The sequence below is a fragment of the Calliopsis andreniformis genome, unplaced genomic scaffold (assembly GCF_051401765.1).
Source record: "Calliopsis andreniformis isolate RMS-2024a unplaced genomic scaffold, iyCalAndr_principal scaffold0001, whole genome shotgun sequence".
Taxonomy (NCBI): domain Eukaryota; kingdom Metazoa; phylum Arthropoda; class Insecta; order Hymenoptera; family Andrenidae; genus Calliopsis; species Calliopsis andreniformis.
The window spans coordinates 40,664,182-40,689,044 of record NW_027480422.1 but is presented as its reverse complement, the minus strand read 5'-3'; the positions used below and the strand labels follow the sequence as shown (position 1 = coordinate 40,689,044).

At 37.1% G+C, this 24,863-nt stretch overlaps 1 protein-coding gene across 2 annotated transcripts in view; it reads left to right on the top strand.

The window, feature by feature from the left end:
- Positions 1 to 1,544: 1,544 nt before the first annotated feature.
- The window catches only part of Cht7 (chitinase 7), a 46,845-nt gene continuing 23,526 nt past the window's right edge, over positions 1,545 to 24,863 (top strand). Inside the window, exons 1-8 of one of the 2 annotated variants that reach the window (XM_076390174.1) lie at positions 1,545 to 1,669; positions 2,144 to 2,323; positions 5,894 to 6,017; positions 6,141 to 6,450; positions 14,329 to 14,758; positions 16,456 to 16,673; positions 22,833 to 22,987; positions 24,041 to 24,181. In XM_076390174.1, the coding sequence (XP_076246289.1) occupies positions 5,935 to 6,017; positions 6,141 to 6,450; positions 14,329 to 14,758; positions 16,456 to 16,673; positions 22,833 to 22,987; positions 24,041 to 24,181 (1,337 nt within the window). In that variant the 5' untranslated portion in view covers positions 1,545 to 1,669; positions 2,144 to 2,323; positions 5,894 to 5,934. Of the gene's footprint in view, positions 1,670 to 2,143; positions 2,324 to 5,893; positions 6,018 to 6,140; positions 6,451 to 10,742; positions 10,798 to 14,328; positions 14,759 to 16,455; positions 16,674 to 22,832; positions 22,988 to 24,040; positions 24,182 to 24,863 lie in introns of those variants that run through there. The other variant, XM_076390175.1, reaches the window with a different exon arrangement.

The following is a 24,863-nucleotide window of genomic DNA, read 5'->3' as shown; positions in this document are numbered from 1 at the left end:
GAGGGTCTCGCCACGTTCTCGTAAACGCACCAACACTTTTGTTATTTACAAAAAAATGTTTCTGGTGTTATTGACATGTTGGAATTGTCAAAAAAATTCTCCCGAAAGTTTACTGGTTTTCCCATACACCATTTGTGCTATTGTGTTGTGAGGCCACATCAGACGTGGTCGCCAGAGGGGGGGGGGGGGGGGGGGGGGGGGGGCAATTCTGTCGGATATCGGGTTCAATAGGCGAATCAAAGAAGTCAGGCAGTTATATTATACTGTAAAGTCTATTATACTTACTGGGCGACGGAACTCGAGGTAGAGGCCAGATGCTTCTACTTGGAATGTGAAACAGAAGCCGTTGCTACTACTAGAATGTCGGTCTGAGGGGAACCCCTGTTCCTCGCTTACGGTGGTCAGGCGGGTGTTCCCAGTTAGCGGTGGAGTCCAGACTCCCGGTCGACAGATGTCGGAGCGGCTGGCTCCGCGGTACAATAGCGCAATGGAAGGGAATCAGCAGAGAGAGATCCACATACAGTGCGTACTTTAGTTAGCGCTTGCTATAGGTCCGCTGTGTATTCGTTACGGTAGCTGTAACACGTTCTCTTCGTTTAGTTTAATTCTTCTTTTCTTTTTTTATTTTATTACGGTGATTGAATTTTCACGGTACCTAGAAGAGATTTCCGCCTTATAACCCGTTTTTTTGACGTTATATGGAATTTCTGGAAGAATAATATTTGATTAATTGGTTATGTATATTACCAGGGAAAACTGTCAAAAACCCGTTTTCTTGAAATATCTCTTCGTTTAGCGCTCTCACAGCGTCTTATATCGTCGCGGTGTCGCGAATTGTCTTGCGAGTTTCACGGTGCCACCTTCCGACCGCGACGGTGACTAGCTGCGTCCCATGCGTGGAGAGTTCGCGAGTGGGGAGTTCGCGAGTGAAAAGTTCGCGGCTTCCTCGCACGTTACAAGGTTGCCTTCAGACCAAATAGAGTTGTTGCAAAAATTTTCATTTTTTGTAATAACTGACTGAGTTTCCTATCATTCAGTTCTGTTCCAGTGATCAGTTATTTGATTCTTTTGTTTTCACTGTTTCTAAACAACGTTAGAAGCTTCTCCTTGGCCAACGTATATTTGTTGATAACGGATTTATCACTAATGAGGTCACAAATGTTTCCCACATACCTGGGTTCTAATTAAGACGCTAAGTAATTAAATTTCGTATTCTCTACCGTGACCCAACTAATCTTGAGTTGGGCTTCGATTTAGTAGAACCATGCTTCGAATTTTTCAAATTAGAACAATGGCATCTTTATGCTGACCTTGTGGTTTTCCATCGCTATACGCTTTCGATCTGACTGGAACAAATTGCTCTCCATCACATCGAGGCCATCACTGTATACAGACTGATAGCAAAGATGTTCCGAATCTCAGTAAAGTGAAAAGATAAGTTCAAAATACGGTTAAACATATTACAAAAGTAGTGGGTTGCGTCAAAGCAAACGAAGCCCTAGTTGTAGAAATCGAATTCTCAAAAGAAAAAAAAAAAAAAAAAGTTGCGGATAATGCATTTGCTGTGGATGGATTATCCGCTAAGAAATATTCAATGTGGAAAAAGTGTAAATTCGTCTTAAAAGACAGTAACAATTTTGAAAAAAAAGTACAAAAATAAAATAAACTAGTAAGGAAACGGATAATTGCATTTTAAAATATAGAGTTTCACCAAATACTAAAATTTAAGTAAAACTAGTACATTTTTTTGTGTATACGATTTCATAAATGAAGGTGCTATCACTTTGTTTCACTGACACATTTGCTTTAATATTTATACTCTTATAAATACAGTTATATCAAATGTCAACATCAATGTTTTATTCATAAGAATTTACCAATAAAAATAGTCTAAGTGCACAGTGAATCACAAAATGAATTGGAACTCAGATACTAATGTGGCGTGCTATCCTTTTGTCTAGAAGTGTAGTCCCTTGTTTTCTGTTTTGTGGTAGCCGTATGAGCTGCATTGAATATGTCAATACATACCTACATATATGTAAATGTATTAATTCTCACCTTCTTTTTAGATTTCGCTTCAATTAAGTTGTATTAAAAACTATGATATTGTCATTTATAATAATTTGAAATAATTTTGAATTAGGTGGTTGGTCATTTGGCACTCAAAAGTTCAAAGATGTTTCCGCAACAAGATTCGCTCGACAAACATTTATCTATAGCGCCATACCATATTTACGAGATCGAAATTTCGATGGACTTGATATCGACTGGGAATATCCAAAAGGAGGAGACGATAAAAAGAACTACGTTCTTCTATTAAAAGGTAAGTTAGAAAATAAGAAATTACAATTCCGCAACAATTCCCGCGAGTATGTAGGGTGTTCGACGACATAGGAAAAAATTTGAGGGATGATTTTATATGTCAAGATAATTATTATATTATCTTAACTATTGATTATAAGTATTTAAAAATTGAGGAATACCCCAGGCAATCCAGTCAAATACTGTGCACTACCACCCACTATTCTATTGTATGACGTCACGGGAAGACATGTCCCAGCATATCCCATACTGCTGCTAGCATTCAACTCGTGGTAATAATCAAAGTATGAGGAACAGTGATTGTTATAGCCGCTGTCCTCCTCTGAAGTCGAGATCAGCGACATAGGTCGATGAAAGATACTTTCTCCTCTCGCGCTTATCCTTCTGTCTAAGAGGTAGTGTCCACGCGAGAAGCATAAGTCAAGGAATGTGGGTCTGATTGGGGTGTAGGTTCCCATTCCAGTTCAAAAGTCCTACACATCTACCTGCCGTCACATGTATTATCCGTGTTAGCTGCAAGAAGTGACGAAGATCGGCAGTGGATCGTGTAAAGAGGGAGATGGATGGTGGCCGGAGGTGAAGTTAGATGGACCTCTCCTGGTCCCTCTAGCTTTCTCACATTTACACAATACATATATCGTGAATATGTTATCGTAATGCACCACGCAACATGGAAGCAGGTGATCTTCCCGGCCCTGATGGCTGGTCCCGACTCTCGACTTGAGTGTTATACAGGGTAATTCTTTCGCTAGTGAACCCAAGGGTAATACTGCCACCTAAATACTACAGTGATAGCTCCAGGTTTGTACATGTGAGCCACGGAGAAGCCTTTCACGAGTACTGACTGATTTCGTTCCTATAAAAATGGCTGTGTGCGTGTATACATGAAATAAAAATGGAAGTTTGTTGCAAAAACACATTGTTTAAGTATGGTGTTATTGCCAAGGTGTTTAGGCTGCTGTAACGCCCCACGACTCTGTCTCTGTCTCTTCCTATTTCACTCTATCTCTCTCTACTATCGCTGTCTCTCTCCATCTTATTGTAAACATATCTATCTCTTTCTATTTCTATCTTATAACTGTATAATAGCGCGTATTCTGTTATCCAATTACTAATAAACATTTTTGTATTACGACACACATTATATATTATAGATTTTAATTACATTCTCATATAAGTATAGCATATTTCGTACGTTTTCATATTAAAACAGCCACTATTAGAATAAGAGCGCCATTAGAATTAGAACAACTGCGCATGTGCGAACTCCGACTGGCGAGTATAAAAGGAGCTGCGAAAGCAGCAGGAGGACACTTCTCTCTGGCATCAAGTTGCGAATAGACGAAGATCTGGGAGGCAGCTGAGATACTCGTCCAGTGAGATCGAGACCGCTCCTTTAGGGGTAGCGACCGTTTTCCAGAGATCAAGAGTATTCGATGCTCCTTTACAGGTTCAATCTTGAGTAGCTTTATGACAGGTGCACTACGACGATTCTAAGCAAGTGCAGTACGGGCGACATCTTGGAGGTAGCTGAGATACTAAAGATCGAGACCGCTCCTTTAGGGGTAGCGACCGTTCTACCAAATAGTAATTGATGCTCCTTTAATATAGAGTTCGTGCTTGCCGTAAGCAGACGAATCGCTTGCCAACAAGCGCTAGAAGCCGTTCTAAGTCGGACGCATTTGTAAGACCGCTCCTGAAGAGTCTTTTCTCTAAGGTAGCGACTGATGTAGAAAAGATAACGAAGGGCTTACGGATGCTTAGGCAATCAAGCAAAGATTATATGTTTCATGAAACCTTGAGACCGCTCTTAGGTTATAGCCATCTATAACTTCGGCAGCGACCAGGGCATACGAGACAAGATCTATTGCACACACACACACACACTTACACTGCGTATCGTCTAATACAGAGGATCCTCTACCGCAATTAATACGGATTAATTAATAACAGCATAATTACTCTTGTACACGAATGTAAAAGCTTAGACACGTAACCTAATTTCTATTCACGAATTTTAATCATAGACACATAACCTAACTCTCGCGAAGTATATCGCATAACGATTACGATCAACATAACCTCGTCTGTAGATAATAATTAACCTTATTTGTTCTTATAAATATTTAACGAATTAGAATAGGCATTAGTATTGTATTTACGTTAGAATTAGAATAGGGTTTTACTGAATAAATTAATGTCAAGAAAGATCTAAGCTTTGGATTTTAACTCCTTAACCGCACGCCACACGAACCCCACTTTTCGTCCATCGGAAAGCCGCTCTTCCATGGACAACGTAGCATCGCTTTAGGGACGTTACACTGCGGTACTGCCTTTGAGTCTACTGTAGGTTGTTTTGAAATCATGCCCAGTGAGGAAATGTTCATGTTATGCTACGTCCAGATTATTCATCTGCTCTCGAGCACGGCCGCTTGCTACTTAAATTCCTGAAAGCAATCATATAGGACAAATCCAGAACAACATCCTCAAGACATAATATCGTTTGTCGTGTCTCCAAATAAATAAATACGATTCTTTCTTACTATTAATACTGCGAAAGTAAAGTGAAGTATTTGTAAATGGCCCACCACGTGTCGAATAACAAAGCCGGTACCACCTGGAGCTAGACGATCGTCTGGGAACCTTTCATATTTGTACGTACCACGAACAGTACGAACGAGTTTCGGATACGTATTCGTGCTATTCGTGGTGTTCATGGTGTTCGATCCTGTACACACTTATGGAAATCAAGTGCTCAAGAGCGGGCTCAGGTAAACCTGCGAGTGTTTCTGCTCGATAGTAGATAAACAATCTGGATGTAGCATCAAAGTAGTAGTACAGAGGAAACTGGAATTGTCGTTGGGTGTTGAATTGGGCGTTGGGTATTGGGACTGCGATGCGCCCCCACTAGTTCCAATGGTTCCCTTAATAGTATGTACTCTCGAGTAGTAGTAGGAAGCAGTAAGAAGTTCATTGGCGATTTCAGGTGTCTGGAATGTGGGGGTGGTTTGCATTATCATCATGGTCTATAATTTCAGAACAACCCTTGTTCACTAGCGAGAGAAGCGCACCATAGAATTTCACCGCGTCCGTGTGAAACGATCGCTGCCTTATGTCAGTGGTTATGACAGATACTTTTAATTAACAAACAAAGACCCAAACTCAATCTTTTTCTGTGTATTTCGACATTAAGAATTAGTGACTAAATTTTCTTTTACCTATTGTTGAATACCCTATATATTTTAATAAACGGAACATTGCGGTATTTGGAATCTTGGAACGATTTCAGATCATGCAAGTATCGGGATACTGTCCAAACTCGTCTGAACTTTTTCAGTCTACTTTGATGTCAAGCATTTATAAGTTCGTATATAAAGACGAAGACATACTGATTCTTTGTGTGATCATGTACATCATTAATGTACTAATATTTTCATCGTACTTTTATATTTTATACATATTTCTTTTCTATGCGATTAAAGATAATTGAAGCTTTTACACAAAATCTTCAGTCAATAAGATGTTCAATAATAAAGTTCATATATGAAATCGTAATAATACTTTTTTGCAGAGCTTCGTGAAGCGTTTGAAGCAGAGGCTCAAGAAAAGAAAATGCCAAGACTTCTTTTAACTGCCGCTGTGCCGGTTGGTCCTGATAATGTTAAGAGTGGATACGATGTTCCTGCTGTTGCTAGGTAACATTTTCAAGTTTACAGAACATAATGCGATAATTAACAGTTAACTTCCAATTTTTTACAAGAAAAAGTAAGCATCACAGCCATATCTGAACATGATATTTGTTTACTTGATTATATTAGTTATTTAGATTTCATCAACTTAATGGCATACGACTTTCACGGAAAATGGGAAAGAGAAACAGGACATAATGCACCCCTGTATGCCTCATCATTGGATTCTGAGTGGCAAAAGCAACTTAGTGTAGATAACGCTGCCTCAATGTGGACACGCTTAGGTGCGCCTAAAGAAAAATTAATAATCGGCATGCCAACTTATGGTCGATCCTTTACTCTGTCGAATCCTTCAAATTTCCGAATTCATTCACCTGCTAGTGGCGGTGGAAAGGCTGGTGAATATACCAAGGAATCTGGTTTCCTTGCTTATTATGAGGTATTTCCAAACTCTTACTTTAAATAATTTTACTCTGCAATACACTTACCTTTCATACTTTGTGGAGCGAGATACATATCTAAAATGCCTGAATAACATTTGCATCTATTCTCTGACATTTTAAAGGAGTTCTCTGGAATGTGCGGCTTTTAATTTGCAACATTACAGATTTCGTGACCTGCAAACAGTTCGCGATAGTTATCCTATTTCTGTGTTTCAACGTTCTCATTTAGCGTTGTTTTTTTAAAATGACTAGGGTAGACGTCTCAATTACTGCCACGTTAAGCTTATCGCGTAACTCTATTTAATTATATTATGAGTTCTTTAATCTATACATCGTTGCAATTTGAAGCATAATATTGCTTAATATCTCTTTTACGAATGAAAATTTGTATATACAGTATGTCCCACGAAATCCTGGACAGTCGATTATTTGCTAACCTATTAAAGATACGAAAAAAGTTTTTATATGAAATTGAATGGCAAGAGGGGGCTGATTTATTGGCCGTAACAATTTCAGTAAACTCAGTAAATCGAAAATCAGTAAACTTTTACGCGTAATATCTTAAAAACTATTTGAAAAAAGGTATATACATTAATATTTGCTGAATTCGTCTTGAAACGTACTATCTATTGATCAAAAAAAATATACATAATCCCATTTAAAAAATCAAACTTAACTTTCATATCTCTGTAAACAATAATGATAAAAAAAAATTGTTACGGCCAATAAATCAGCCCCCTCTTGCCATTCAATTTCATATAAAAACTTTTTTCGTATCTTTAATAGGTTAGCAAATAATCGACTGTCCAGGATTTCGTGGGACATACTGTACATCGAATGTAATATATTAATAATTAATTAATTGAAAATATACAAAGAAGTGCAATGTTTCTATTATTGTCAGTTGAAAAATCATCATGTCTGTATACCTGTCACCCAATAAGTATCAGTTTCACTGATTATGGCACAATGACTGGCAGTCCCTACTATTGACACAAAGACCCAATTATAGATAATCCCTGTTATAGGTCAATAAATATTAAATAACAGAAACAATTAATGAATTTAAACAACTTACGAGTACAAGTACTAGATAGTTATAAAATGCTGCTTACAATATAAAAAAATTGCTAAATTAAACGTTAGATGAAGGCAGATAAAAATTTATGCGTACACGACCATGCACAGCATACATGTTGTACCGACTACTGACGGCAGTGATATGAACAAACAAAAAAATATCGTCCCCATTGCTATTGTCGTTAATTATTATAAGTTAACAGATAAAAATCACTCTTTTGATCATTGTATTATTGAAATTATTCTTAGGTATATTAAAAATTCATTTTGTGGATCAGATGTAAGACGAATAACAGCATATTTCCTTTCTAATATTTATTTTTAAATATAAACATAAATAAATATACAATGTTTTTATGCTGTTACCTAAAACGAAGTCCAAATTTTGTATTAGCATTTCTTTTACTCGTAATTCTCTATATATTACTTCGCTATTAAGTAAAATAATTCAAGTGACACTGACAGTAATGTGGGACATTTACCCTACGCTAATATATAACAACTGAGAAATGTGTATAGAATCAATGTTGGATGGGATAGATTCTTGGTTTCTGTACACTGCCAGGTATAAGCAATTAAAACCTACAATGATGCAAATAATAAAAACGAAGGATTATATTATACGCTGTATCACGGTAGAACAAATCTTGAAGCATGATTTTGCAGCATTTATTATATGTTATAAACATATACTATTATTGTTCTCAGTCATTCTTGTTATACAAGTACAGTGTGGAGAAAGCTATATTTTTTCAAAAGTGCTAGGGGAAAAATTTTATTTTTTTTTACCGTTTTTGTTTATAATAACTGTTTTTAACTAAATAGTGTTTTTTTTATTTTCCTTACACGACTTTGCCTATATTTCGTTTGAGGAGGTAGGATAATCACGTGACTTTTCGAGATTGACAGGTCTGTATCGGCTGTTACAGTTTTTGTTACAGGAATAGTACAGTAATGTTGCGGACGAGAGCCGTTTCGTCTACACGGACGAGAGCCATGGTTTATCCCCACTACCTCGTTTGATACGTGCCGCCGAGAAACCAATTCTTGGAACCATCGCGTTCGAGCTCGACGCCCGAGAACAAGGACGTGATAAAAAACAACGATAGCATTAGGGATTTAAATAGGAAAAATTGAAGTTTCTTATTCGCAAACGGATTTTCACGCAAGTAACACCAATCGATTCCTTATGCTCTCCCGATTAAAATGATGTCAAACACGACATGATTCCGATTATTTTTAACAAAGATACATAAAACTTGGTTTGTAGAACGAAAGGTCATGCTCGTAAACAGACCCGGGCGCGACTCTCGTCCGTGAGTGGTAGTCGATTTTAAGCACGACCAGTCCCGAGCGCTGCTCTCGTCTGTGAATGGTAGTCGATTCTAAGGCACGACTAGACCCGAGCGCGACTCTCGCTCGCGAGTGGTATTCGATTCGACGAACGCGGCTCTCGTCGTATGGCTAACTCCCTATTATGTATTCCGTCATATTTTTGTGTTTAATTATTTAATGACTGAAATTATTAAGAAAATGAAAGCGTAATACAAAAAGTATGTATATAAGTTCCGTTTTAAATGTTTAGAAATTTTTAATTTTTTATTTTTAATATCTTCTTTCCGACATCGATTAAATATAATATACATAAATTCTGTTTATGTCATTTTTAGCTCCTAAAGAACTGATAGAAAAGTAACTTTGACGATTCTCCGTAACCGTCGCACAGTTCCAACCTTTATTATTTAAATATCTTTATTATAAATAATAGGAATCATGTCGTATTTGATATCATTTTTATCGGGAGAGCACAAGGAATCGATTGGTGTTACTTGCGTGAAAATCTGTTTGCAAATAAGGAACTTCAATTTTTCCTATTAAATCCCTAATGGTATCCTTGTCTTTTCTGACGTCATTGATTTCGGGCATCGAGCTCGAGCGAGACCCTTTTTTTTGCTTCTCCGGTCGTGTACCAATTATCTCGGCGACCGAGAGCAAAGGAAGCCGAATCGACTACCAGTCGCGGACGAGAGTCGCGACCAGACCCGAGAGCGGCTCTCGTCCGCAACATTACTGTATTACCTACAGAATATCTCTATGCGTATTTTTATGAACGATTAAAACAAGTTTATATACATATCTTTGGAAATTATGAATAACATTCTCAATGAAGACTGTTAGGTAGCTGTGGGTGATGATTTTTTTCTAAGTGACAGATATTGCATACGATACAAATTGCATGTAGAATTCTTTGACAAATGCTGCAGTTATTTTATACAACTTTTTATTCATAAATACGTGTCTAAAGAATATATTTGAATTTTCCTTTAAAATATGTACATATTGTGTATACAGATTGTAACAGAAATGTTGTAGTTCCTTGGAAGTTTTTGTTGAAAAAACGAAAAAAACAAAAGTTGAAATTTTTTCCTTAGCAAGAATGTTAAATGAGGAATTGAATTTTTCTCTTTGGAAAAATTCTACCCTACCACAAACCATTTAGACGGTCGATGACCAGGATCGGTATAGTGACCCAGTGACACAGGTTTACAAACTACACGTGAATTGCATTTTTCGACATTTTTATCTTCAATGTTAATTCTCTAATTATTCTCCAATTCTCGGTTCATTCTTTTTTTTTGTTGCATTGCTTTTTCGTTTATACGTTATGCGAATAGCAAATTTACGTATTCCTTGTCCTCTCACATCCAGTAATTAATTATTATTCTTGATTCTCCTTAAACAAAAAAACTGCGTATTTGTATTTTTATGTTGCACGTAGTTTTCCTCGATTTTAATTAATTACTGACTTCAAGTGATAAAGAAAAAAAGGACTTGGTATTATTTGTTATGTCGCTTTCAATTTTCATACTAACACTATTTCCTTCGATGCATGCCGACTTTCTTGTTCGAAGTACAACCGTAGCGCCTAGCGCGTACTCAACGCTACCGCAGCCGTTCGGGTGGCAAACTCGCGCTCTCATTGGCCGGTGTTTTTCGTTAATAATTCGTTAACGAAGCCTTATCTAACATTTTTGATAAGGAAAAAGTTGTTTCAAATCACCCCCTGAATTACTCCTTTGAAGGAACTACAACATTTTTGTTGCACCCTGAAAGCAGCCAGCCGATGCTTCCAACACATGCAACTACACACAATACGTAAAAAAACAAATGCAATACGTCGCATACACACGGAAACGTTGCGTTAGCGATTCCGACTCTACATCTACGCAGTGGAAATTCCTCGATAAAACACAAAGAAAAAAGTAGAAAAAAGTTCAAATTATATATGTGTGTGTGTGTGTTAAATATGTTTTTATGAGTGAAAACTTGTACAAAGAAATTACAATATTTGTCAAAGACTGTTATATGCAATTTAAAAGAATTGAAAAAAGTCACGCATGGTTCGTGCCGCTTGCCTTGGGCAACATTTTGTTATCAGGAGCGAGAGAGTAAGGTTCACTTTAGATTCGCCTTCCCTTTCATTTTTGAAGCTGTCCGAAATGGTCCAACACGCTGAGCTTACGTGCACGCAGCTAGTTCCATAGTGTGTATAATGGAGGGGGAAATTTTCAATGACACACGTCGCCAATTTGGGTATAACAGATTCAGATTTTACATCAGCAGCCCTCCCAATTAGGTACCATCTCGTTCGTAGAAGTCTGACTAAATTTGTCACGTGTTTTACTCTGTTTTATCGATAACATAGCAAAAAGCAATAGTGAGGCATGGATTGATGCCCTCCAACTTTTCGTCCTTATATGTGTTACGAGACGGGACGCGAACAGCGCGAGAGGCCTGCGAGGATAGATATATTTCCAAAGAATATAGCGGTTGAAATGTTAGTTGGTACAACGGACAAAACACATGTGAGATCAGTGAGCCGTTGGGATTATTGTAGATGAGGACGCACCTGATGTAAAACCAGGGAGCCTCTAAGAATAGATGTGCTTGCTAAGTTTCGTGAACGCACCTGATGCGTAATCAGGGAGTCACTAGGATCAGCTTCACAGACGAATTCAGAATAAATTGAGGTACTGTTAAGGAGATTGGCAAATTCAAATAGATGAACTTGATGCAAAATCAGGGTGCTGTAAAATGATTCGATAATGTACGGACGAACCTGATGTTATAGGTAGCTGTAGGATGCAAACGAATTTGATGTAAAATCAGATAGCCGTTGGATAGGTTAACTTTCGTGGACGAACTCGAATAAATCGAGGAGCCACTAGGTTGGATACAGTTTTCCTTGGAATAAAGGTATGCGGACGAATCTGATGTGGAATCAGAGAGCCGCCGGAAATGTTAGTAAGTCTCGTAACTTGTTAATTATTAACTGATACATCTTGAGTGGCTAAGCTCTATCGTGGGGGATCTGTCCACTTCGAATGTGATCGCTTATGGTAATTGTAGGTTTCAAAGCAATCTGGTCAAAGTGGAAGGAATACTTTCGTATATTCTAAAATCATTCTTTACGTACAGGTGTATAGTGTAGTGTTCACATGTAAAGTATATAATTTTAATGCTCGGTGTTAACGCACTGGTGATGCGGGGATTTATAGAGTAGTCGTAGAAATTGCCAGATAGAATTTATGCCGACTCGCGGAATCTATGAGATTAGACTGTAGACACGAAAGGGAAGCCCGATCTAACTGAAGAGTAAACAACTTTGACGAACTTGACTGTCAATGTGACGATACTGTTCTGAACCCGTTAGTGCTAAAATCCTGAGGTTTATATAGGCCAAAAAATAAGTGGAAATTCGTTACAAATTTCCATATAATGAAATTTCACACGGTGGGTATGGCGTTGTGGTTGCTACTCAGCTGCTCGCAGTCGCGCGCCTATTAAGATAACGAAAAACCAAAGTGCTAGAGCGTTTTCTTTTAACAAGGAAAGACTTGAATATTTGGGAGAGTAACGAAAAATACTCTCCGTACGTAACATATGAGAAAATTTTTAACTGGAAAAAGGTTCATTCGAAAGAAAAAAGTTCAATGTAGCATAGTCAACTTGTGATTTCGTTCAAAATACTCTTTAAATTACGTAAAAATGCTTAAAATTTATTCGGGATCACGAATAAATTTTAACAGCTTAAGAATAAGAATCATTTTCTCATTATATGTATCAATAGTTTGAGCACAATTTCGAGCAGTATATATATTACTTATAAACATTGAAATAATTATTATTTATAATCGCAATAACTAAATAAATGTGGTAAATAGGTATGAGATGAGTGAAATCGATTTAAATTTGAATAAGTTTTATGTATGTAGTTCTTCACTAATTCTGTGTTTTTCTGACACAGTTATCGCATCAGTGGCGGCTGTGTTTTACATATTAAGATATGCCATAAATAAGTCTCTTCTAGTGACGTCATAGAGTAGAAGAATGAGGGAACTGCACGATATTTGAATGCATTGCCTACGATGCCATACTTTTTTACTGTATGACGTCACTAAAAACCTTGTCCTGACATATCGCAATACTGGTTTCGTGGGTTGTGGCTGTTGCTTATTGTGGCTGGAAAGAAATCTTCAAGGGACAGTTAATATTGTGATCCTTTCTATTATGATTCCCTTTCCTCTGATAAATTAAACTCATCGCAGATTCCTTCCGCAAGACTTCTTTCCAAACACGTACAGTAAATTAGTAATACTGAATACATATCTCTTAGGCTACTATTATGATGTATACGTTTTCTAACGAGCTAATATTCTGTCGAATATGTCTAAAATTGTCTCCCTGGTGCGATAAATAGTCCGGCATATTCGTCAGAGGACGCATCCATTTTAACAGCAGCTTTATGCGATAAACCAGACATAATTCAGAAAAGATGGTTTATAAATTATGACTATAGAGGGATTTAACATGAGGTATATTTTTGTACTTTTTTGAGTTGTGTCACTTTTATCGCAAATGAGCGATATCTTCTTATTCGTTTCATACTCTTCTATCTCGCCTCAGCAACTACAGAAAAAGTGATGAAGATAACGATGCACATCGTATTTATTTTCGAGTCGATAGATCTTGACGTTTAGGCAAAGCTGTATTTCAAAATATGTAGAGATAAAATTATGATGTTAATTTACTTGTTTCGCAACTTCAATATCACTTATTCTATTTATCGCGTCTTTATTCAGTCTTCTAATCATATCACTTTTACACTGACATCTACTTTGCACTTTTTCCTCCATTTTCACCAGGGTTACCGGAGAAATTCCCTTTTTCCCATTTGAGAGAAGTTTTAGAGTAGTACGGTAAGACAGTGGAGTAAAAGGAACGGAAGAAGCCATGTCGACCCACCGTACTACCTTCTTCCTTTCCTTCTGCTCCTTCAAAATGGGAACAGGGGAGTTTCTTCGGCAACTCCGATTCTCGTCTTTTCCTATTTCAGTACTTTTATTTGACTAGTTCAATTGATACATTTAAATCTTCACTACATACAAGACAACAAGTTGCGTACCCAGTATTGCGATTTGCCTGGCTAAAGTAGAAGAGTGTTGGTACCGTAAGCAATGCAGTCAAATGGTAGGCGATACCCCTACTCTCCTACTTTTGTCCCGGCATATCGCAATACTACCCATATTACCCTTGATAATTAGTAAAGAATGAGTACAGAATATGCGAATATGTATACATTCTAGAATGACATAATAGCTCTTACCTTAATGCGCTGCACATTATTTTTGTTCGTATAACTTATACAAAAATGTTAAGCTTGTTTAAAATCATTAATATTATCTTAATGTTCCAATCGAAGTATAAATTCTTTTGTTTCTCTTTTGAGAAAGATTTGCGAGATGCTTCAAAATGGCGCAGCATACATCTGGGATGATGAAATGAAAGTACCGTATTTGGTGCAAAATGAGCAATGGGTCGGTTTCGACGATGAAAAATCAATACGCATTAAGATGGATTGGTTAAAGAACAAAGGTTACGGTGGTGCAATGGTATGGACAGTTGATATGGATGACTTTAATGGCACTGTTTGTGCTGGAAATGTGAGATATCCTTTGATTGGTGCAATGAGGGAGGAACTATTAGGAATTTCGAGAGGTCCAAATGCGAAGGATGTCGATTGGAGTTCTGTGGCTACTACAATTACGGAAACTATAATAAAAAAACCAGAACCGTACAAAATATCTGTGACGGACATACTTAATAAATCGAAGAAAGTACAGAAAACAGCAACACAACTCATCATTAAGAGCCCACCGAATGGTAACTATTTTGAATTGTATATCTTAAATTTTCATATTCTATTTAGTTGAACCAATCAACTGTAATAAGTGAAAATCATTAGATTACTTAAATAATCTATTGTCTTCATAATACAAGATATTTCATTAACTATGAACTAATTATAAACTATTTTTTTGTAATTAAATGCATGAAAATATGATCAACAATATCTAGTGGTAGTGAAGAAAAATTGCTTGTGGTTAGCCGTGAAGTATTTCAAAGTTACATCTGTTTTGCATAATACCATTTACTCTTTGTCCTGAGCTGTAGCATAAAGACTGCAAAATGTGATGGCTATCATTTTCAAGTGCAAAATTATATCTCTGGGCCCATCCCAATTCATCAATTCAATTCCTTTCACGTCAGCATATTCTTCAATGAAATGAAAAAAATATTAAAGGACAGCGAAGTTACATCATCTATTGCTTCTCTCTTGTTTCTAGGATTTCTTGCTGCCTTTCATAGATTTATTTGTTAACGCGTTTCTTTTTTTACGTTGTTTTCGTGTCCTATTTCTGTACAACAATTTTAATTTAGTCCAAAATACAAAAAAAAAAAAAAAAAACAGAAATGAAGTACATAAACTTTAAAAGCTCTCAACTGACGCATTTGACTTTCATAAAGTTGAAATAATTGCTGAGATTATCTTCATCTAGTCTCCCATTATTAGTGAAATAAGTTCATGAATGTAAATCCCGTTTATATGCGTATACCCCAAAAATTCCAAAGCAGGAGTATATCACCTACGATTGTGTTATACTATTCAAAATCGTAATTTAAATAACCGTAATTTTTTAATAAAAAAAAGGAAATAAAAAGATACATGAGAGGTAATACTGTATTTTCTTTTGAGTTAGCTGCTCGTAAAAGTATTTTATGTAACTAGCAAGTTTACAATCATTCTAAGTCTGTGCAAACGAAACGAAACATGATATTGTCAGTTATTGTAACAGAAAGAATCATATCTTCTCAGCTGTGGTGGATTACTACACACGCAAACGCGTCACTCCCACTATTTTAACTATTCCCTATTCTGGCGTAGAAGTCAGTTGACCTTGAATACCCTCACAAGCGATCGTGGGTATTTTCGGGCGTTCACGTTCAATTCGGCGATATTGATACATTACAGCAAAACAGTGTAGATATTAATGCGGCCTACAACTATGCCTGAAAGAAACAGTTTTCTCAGTATTTTAAGTTGATATCATACTCACGTGAGTGCCCAATGTCGCTGTTTGTTCGGTATAAGAAGATTTCATATTGACGGGAGTAATCCAGTGTGTTATAATATTATATCGTTGTATGCCTTTTATGTATATGAGTACGTAAACGTCAGCCAATGAACGTATCTGAATGAGACATCAGCCTTTTAAATAAGAAAATAGACATTCGTCTCGTGGATTCAATTCATTCACAGTCAGTTTTGCGACATTTCCTTAAAAGCTATCTATTGCATTACTTATGTGATGGTTAATGAGAAGGAGTGATGAAATAATGAAGGAGTTAGCATAGGTGAAAAGAAAAGGAAAGGAGAGTTAATATATTTTCTGTTATAATAAAAAATGTAAAAGAAACAAACCTTTGTTGGAAACATTTGCGTAAGAAGCTACAGCTTAATGCTCTGATAGAAGTATTAATACCTTATGCATGTGGTCTTACTTGTTTTTTATTTACAGAAAGAGAGGCCCAATATATTTGTTACTTGACGAATTGGTCACATAGAAGACCAGGAGCTGGAAAGTTTATGCCAGAAGATATTGATCCAACGCTTTGTACGCATATAATTTATGCGTTTGCTACTTTGAAAAACCATTTACTCATGGAAGAAAGTGACAAAGATGCAGAAATGTACAATCGACTAATTACTCTTCGCGATAAGAATCCAGACATTAAGGTATAACATTTCTTAATATTTGTAAAATACATTTTCATTTTTCTTTGTAAAGCGTTCGTGGTACTTTGATCTAGAGTGTTCTCCGGATTATCTACTAATTTAAAGTTTTGAAAGAGATCTCTTATTTGGAAGGAGTGAGAACTTTTACCACATTGATACTATCTTTCAGGAGACTTACCAGTTTCAACATTTGAGTACGAAAAATAGAAGCAAGGATAGAAAAAGTCATTGAAAACAAAAATGAAATTTAGCATTTCTCATTGAATTTTTACAAAATTTACCATATAATTCTTTATGTTTTCTTGACCAGAATTATGCGGAAGATGACATAAATTCAACTACAATGAACGAAAATATGTAGAAAATTAATTCTCAAAGTCCAAACCAGTTTTATTGTAAGTTTCGAACTTGCAATTTTGAGTAATGATTTTGTATTAGTTCAACCTGCGTAAAAATGATTGCTTCATCATCCGGGGAACGCTATAGTTAGAACTTAAGTCGGGATAAACAACGCAGATCGGCGATCACCTTCTTCCTCCTCTACGTTGTCACGGAGCATTGACGACGGAAGAGAAATATAAGAAAAGGAAATGACCTTTCTCGAATTATCCCAACCTTAGTCCAATAGTACATTAATATGGGTTCTAACAATAAGAATAGAAATTTCTGTGTTGGCACTTCCTAACAATATCACTGAATGAGAAACATACATATACAAGGTGTTGAAGAAAACAGGTTCAAGATTCTAAAGGTTTGTCTACTCAACAAAGACCCTACAGTCAATTCTTTTAACGAAAAATCAACTTTTATCGTCTACGAATATTCGATATCATAAGTGAGTTTCTCCAAGACACGTTGGAAATAAAGGATCTGATTCAGATATGCTTTCAAATGTTGATCTATGATCCATAGATGTGAGTTTTCCAATTGCCATCGAAGAAAAACACATCCAACATTTACTATAGTGTAATAAAGAATGAAGTAATGTTCCGTTCGGCGAGGCAATCGTTGTTTATTGTTGCCAGATGTGAGAATCCGAGATTCATTTAGACAATTTGTCTATTGAGTCGTCCGTTCGAAAGTTCCACATCTGGCAATTCATAAAACAATTTCGTGCTTTCGTCGAGCGGCGTGTTCCTTCCGAGTTATAACCATCGAAGGCTGTATTGCCCCGCAGTCGGTACCGTTACGCCAACTCATCGTCCGTTCGAATTATCGGAGGGTTGACGCCGACTCGCGGGACAATACCGCCATAAAAACATCTGGAAAGCACTCGCGTGGGCCCGTTCGAGCCGCGTTATTCGGGGGCTCGTTCTTCCTTCCCAATCTTCGCGAACCTTCGACCTGAGGGAGAGGTTCCTCCACCACCACTGCCGCGGAGTGACCAGGAGGAGCCGTTCCACCCCTATCGGAGCGACTAGGGATCCTCCTTCCTCAGGTCGATAGACAAATCGATTGCGAGCTTTCGTCAACGCCCAAAAACTTTGACACCCCCGAACGCGCGAATCGGGGGAAGAAGAGCTGAGACGAGGAGAAACGATTCGAGACTTCGAGGAAGTACAACCGAGGGGTTTCGCGACTTAGTTTTTCGTCCCTCTATCAAGCGTTCGTGATAGCGTTGAACCAGTTATTTCAACATTAATTTCGCGAAATAACGAGTTGCTACGAACATCGTTCGGTTCGTCAACAGTATACAAGATAAAATTTCTATATTTTGTTATCTGCAACAAAATAGACACAAATTCTTGTCAAATCAACGAATTCCTGAGAATGGACTATCAAGTTTTCACATAAATGAAGAAGTACAGCCGTCAACAAGCAGCAACAACAGAAGTCGGCCCAGAAAATTGTTTAAGGAGTCCATTAGGTTCTCCAAACGGAAGAAGGTGCACAAAATGGTGACCAATAATAGGCAGGAAGAACTCCAAGTTTCAACAGAAATGAGTTTACGTTCCCAGAGCCGATGGGATGTATCAGCAATTGTTAATAAAATGATATCTTTTTTCCCTACATGTGTGATAAACTTAAAGATACATATTTTTTCTCCGAAAGGAAAGCTACTACAAAAATTAATAGTTGAAGAAGCTCTGGCTAGATATGTCACTGTCACTGACAGTCACTGACTGTCTCTTGTCGTGTAGTTAAGAGCAGTATTGAGTATCACGATGTTACGAATAAAGTGTTGGTAATAATTGAAGGGTAGTGTGTTATTCAGTGATTATACACAACCCTCTCACATCCAAGCAACAAAATGCAGACATACACCCAATATATAAGGCGTTTTAAAAAAGATAAAATGAGTGCTATCTAGCACACGTAACAGTTGGTAAAAGTGTTACTGAAATAGAATTTCAAGTGCTGATAAACAACACAATTTTCAGATTGCTTAACACAACAGTGCTGTTTACATGGGGTTGCGACGCGACGGTGCATCGAACCAAAATATGTCTAAACAAGTGTTCACAGATAGTAAAACTATTGATACAGCAAACTTTGTAATTTCTATGGTTCCATTACAAATGAGTCTTGTGCGCAATGCCTACAAAAAAATATAATTCTATGTGAATATAGGAGAATAATTCTATCCCAGTTCCATCTTCAACAGCATTTTGTCGACCAATAAAAATTATGTTCCAAAAAAAGACTCCTAACTTGTGAGAAGTAAAATTATAAGGTGTTTAAAAAGCGGTTATATAACGGGCATTTGGCTCGTCCGCGAGATTCGTGATTTGTTGGCATACGTGACCGACTGAAGGTTGCCTTCGGTTGGAGAATCCGTTATCCTAGCAGCAAAACCCGGTCAGCTGTCGTATGACTTGTTTTTATCGTTAAAATTGAAGTTCAAACAAAGTAAGCGTTGTCGAGCAACGGTTTTGAACTCCAGGCTCGATGTCGAGTGGGGACATCGGAGCCTGAAGGAGAGAGAGAGTACATCGTACTACATTAGCACGAAATAAAAGATAATTAGTGAGCGCCGCGTAGTGGTAAAATTTAGCACGTCTTCCGCTTCGCGGAGACACGCGCGGCTCTCGCCCTAGTCGTCTTACGACAACCAAGCTTGCAACAGTCAGTGCGACCGTTCGTCAAGCGTATCTCAGCTAGCCAATCTTCAGATTTCAAGTAGTTTGGTTGCCAGACAATTGAAATCTCACTAGCTCTCAAAAGCTGAAACACTGTCGCCTACAAACTAGGATTCTGCTCTGCTCGATTCGTACGTATACTACGTACGACCGAGCACCTGGTTTGTCTTAGGGGACAATTGAACGAGATTTGCACTCTTGGAATCGGGGCCTGCCCTGATTCTCTGAGTCTCGTCTTCGTCTCGGAGCAACAAAGGCCGCTGCCTGTTGGATCCCTGAGAGACGGGTTACAACAGAGAGAGATAACGTACGTGCCTATCACCTCTGCGTTATTCGTGCTCTGCCACCCCGTTTAGAAGCAACCCCCGTGTGACGAATAGAAGCACACGGTGAAGTGAACGGAGTCGCGGAGCCTCTGGCCGTCCTCAGCCTCCAGGACTAGCAATTCGCTGGTTATAGCGGGTCCCTCCGCTCACGAATCCCTAAGTTATCGGGATTCGTACGAAACGAACCTTTCTAAAAGGTGCAAGGCGAAGAGAAGAGGTCCCTCCTCCTCTCAAGCCACTCGCTCATCGACTTCTTCTTCGCACCAGAAGAAGAGTCGATAATACAGTCCACTGCATTACCTTCGCGTTACAGGCAAGGTATTGCTATCCCCTTCACATAGGCTCGCGAGCGAAGCCTGGAGTCGGGAATCTTCGGTATAGCTGGATTTACACTCTCGCTTACCGCCGCGGTTCCGCCGCTATTTCTCTTTTTCAGACGCCAACGTCGCTAAAGGGGGTAAAGGCGTCGCCACCACTAGCAAGGGCCCTCCGATCGACCGCCGACCACCTGAGCCGCCGAGGACCGGAGCCGCACCAAGCCCCCTACACGAGATTTTAAAGTTTAAGCAATAAACGTCGTTTAAAAGCCCTTTTCAGGGCCGACAAAGATTAAATTTGTGTATTCGTTTCTTTCGTATACCCTCAATCTCACCTTATCCGGACCTCCATTGGATCTCTTATTTTAAGCGATTCCAACATAAGGATTCAAGAACAAATATCAAAATTGGAACGCATAAATGTTTAAGTGGAAAGCGAACACATTAAGTTTTACCTAAATTTGATATTAACAATGATCAACAGGAAAATTTGTAGAAATGTTGTGGAAGAATCCCTACAGAATTGTTACATTTGCGGAGCAATACCGAGGGACATGAATGATTTACGTGTTCGAGAGACAGCAGAGTTGGGATACTACAATACTGGATATTATTCCTCTATGCATGGATTAAATGCTTCTAGTGCATTTTGCATATATCGTATATGCCAAACATTGTCATAATAAGTAAAAAACGAAGATAATGAGTATGTTGACAAAAGAAAGAAATATATTCAAGAACGATACAGGAGAAAGATGGGCTTACTAGTAGACATCTCTAAATTTGGACTAGAAAATACATGCAAACGACGGAAACGGTACATAAATTCTTCAAGAAGTTTACACAAAGTTCTGAAATCACAGGTGTAAGTGAAGAATTGATCACGAACTTTTAATACGAAAAAATGTTCGCAGAAAGATTGAGTGGAAGATTCACTATGTATGCAAGTGTTATTAGGATTAAAGGAAGAAAAAAATCCAAAAAGTTACCAAATAAAGTATTAGGTTTAATAAAAAGTGTAGAACTGTGTCTTGATAAGAACAGTGAGTCTTCAGAGGAATCTGATTAATTCATCATAAGTGTATTTTATATTTCGTACCATTTTATTGCATTATTGCATTACTGTATTATTGTATTTATATTTCTTATGTAAGATGACTCCCAGTGATTACAAACTAAAAATTGCTGTGCAACGAGTAATGCTTAAAAGTAATTGAAGCATTTATTCTTGTCTGTTTTAAGAGGTGTTCATTTTTGCAACCTTGGATTACCTCAAGGTCATTTTAAAGACATGTTCAAGTTACCTTTTTCTGTACTTTCATAATATCAAAATAAAACTATGGCATTCCATTTAAAAAATACGAAGTGATCCTGGTATTACCTTGAAAAAATAAAGATATAAATTTTTTTATCACACTGACATTCTATACCTACCGTTCAAGACTTATATCAAACGGCATTTACAGTGGGGCACACAGTACTTCCCATCTATTTACTGTGTATTTGCTGCTGTAGGTACTATATATTTTTTGTTTTGTATTATTTTGTACAGCATTTTATGTTTTATTTACATTATATACATCTAACTACGCACAGTTATGTAAAATATTATAATACATGCAATATTAATAAGTACTATAATTTATTTTCAAAATCATTACTTTGTAGTTAAATAATTTAGTTTTTGCTTTAAATATTTGAAATTGTTAAGAAAGATAATTAAGGAAAGTCTTAACAATCAATAAACTAACGAGTTAGGTATGATATATACCCTTTTAAAAAGAACTTTTTGTAGTCAGATAGCAGTTTACTGTGCGCCGCGGAGGAATTCCCTCACGGTATCGAATATTCGTAGATAATGAAAGTCGATTTTTTATCAAAAGAATTGACTTTAGGACCTATGTTAATTCGACATTTTTTACTACTCTCGGTGTGTACTATAAGCCTTTAAAGTCTTAAACCATTATCTTAAACACCCTGTATATGTATTTTTTAACGTATGTATTATCTTACTTATTATTCTTCGTTTCGAATAACACAGAGGTATTATGCAAAGCTGGAAAGAAGTCTCGCATGTGTATGAGTTAATATGTGTAACTGCTCCAGTCAATAAATTAAAATAAAAAATTCGTGGGAGACAAGGCATCGTTTGTTTCACTTTAACTAATTAGACTCGCATTCTTTTCATGGGACCTCTTTCTGGCACCAATATACTATCATTATCTTCTCGTTAATACACTGTTGCCACGTTTACATTCGTTTACGTTTATAAGTGATCGCAATTTTAGTGATCCATTAACTGTTTATTTTTTCTTATACAATGTTATTATATAGTGATGACAATTGATACTACAATGAGTATCAAAAAGTTTATTTCTAGCAATTCATAAAAGAACACTATAGTATAAAAAACTAATTGACAACTTTACAATTCAGATATTATTGGCCATTGGTGGTTGGGCATTTGGATCGACGCCATTTAAAGAATTAACTAGTAACACCTTTCGCATGAATCAATTTGTCTACGAGGCTATCGACTTCCTAAGAGAATATAAATTTGATGGCTTGGATGTTGACTGGGAGTATCCTCGGTAAAAATATATTGCTCATTATGGTACCATGGTAGTACTCAGTTAAAGGCTTACAGATTAAAAAGCCCTACTTGTGTTGACAAAAATTAAATTTAAATCTTTAACTTATAATTAGATTTCATAGTCACTTTATCCGAAGAACTGTCTTAACATTAGAACTTTATAAGTGTCGGGGGAATTATAAGGAGGAATATGAAAATTTTTAAAAAGCTTACCTTCTTCTAATAATAATATTTCAATAATTAATTGATAGAAGCCATTTTGTTCCAGTATCTGGCATCGGTCCCTACATACAAACATATGTTCGAGCCTCACTGCCTGATGAACGGAGTTCATCTGTTTTTAATTATGTAAAATCAAATAATTTGTAGATTTTACTAAACACCTTTTCATGTTGCATTATTGAGTATTATCAGTATCTTCGCAGAATTGAACTTATTTGAAATAACTTTATAAGGTTACATTACCATGCAATAAGACATTAAGAACTATTATTTGCATTAGGCCCGCTGTAGACGAGTGTCTTTTTGCCGCAGTGCGTTATAGCGACAAGGACAATTCCCAATTTTCAATTCTGGAAAACAAGAAAAGGTATACGAATACGGCAGATTGACAGCATGTTTGCGTATTTTCAAAGAACACGGTTTCTGTTTCACCGCTTTGCGTGAATTTGCCGCTACATTTGTAAACATGCCGCCTGGTTGCCGCGTTCGTACGTCATTCCTTGTTTTCTACAATTGAAAATTCGAAATTGTCCTTATTGCTGCAACGCGCTATCGCAGCGACAGCACAAAAACGCTAGTCTGCAGCGGAGCTTAAATAGCTAATTTTAAATACAGTCTTTGTTACTTTCTATTTTAGAATTTCCGATACAAAAATTGAAGGAATTCCCTAATAAATTGAGTGAAACATATATTTCGAATGTTCTTATCCACAGACCTCTAGAAAGTCTTAAACCGGGTACTACTATGTTCACTATTTAATGTATTCAGATTTGTCTAATATTATATATTATATTATTGACAAGACTTCTATTAAACTCCAACATATTAGGGGTGGAGACGATCGGGCAGCTTACGTCAATCTTCTGAAAGAGCTTCGAGTTGCCTTCGAAGGTGAAGCAAAAAGTTCTGGACAACCTAAACTAATTTTGTCAGCGGCAGTTCCCGCGAGTTTCGAAGCTATTGCTGCAGGGTAAGATTTTACAAACTACTTATCGTATGTTACAAAACAAATTTTAATACTTAAATGTACATATATATTACTATTATTTCTTACTATATGTAGCATCTTTGCATTAGAATTGTGTAGGATCAAGAATTGGGGTTTCGCGGTGTGAAGTGATGTGTTAGTGATCTTATTCACAACGCTATATTTAATAAACGAAATCTTATAATTAGGCCACGCTTCGCCCGTTTCACTCCCTGTTTCGCATTTCGACACGACGGTTGCGATCCGACTTCTCTCCTACGCTTTTTTCGCCTCACCTTCGCCGTGCCACGACTTCGCGACTCGTCAACAATGGGTTTAACGCACCGGCTTTTTGTTTCTAACCGCGTACTGTTTACATATTTGGTTATTTCTTACGCCTTGTTATTATTCGCGTGCTCTGAACCCTCGCCTTGAACCGTTCGCACTCGCATTCCAACTTACCCGTACACTCACGCTCACATTCGCGCTCGCACTCTTTTCTTTCGCTTCTACAATTTTTTATGACTTCTTCTTTTTATTTCAAGGAAAAGATTTTTTACAAATTAACAATCGCCGTACACAAAATTGAAAAAATTCTTACAAAGGAACGAGGCCAATTTCTTGTTCTTATTTAATAGCATAATAAACTGAGTTTCCAAATCAGCGACGTCACAGCGGAGGAGAA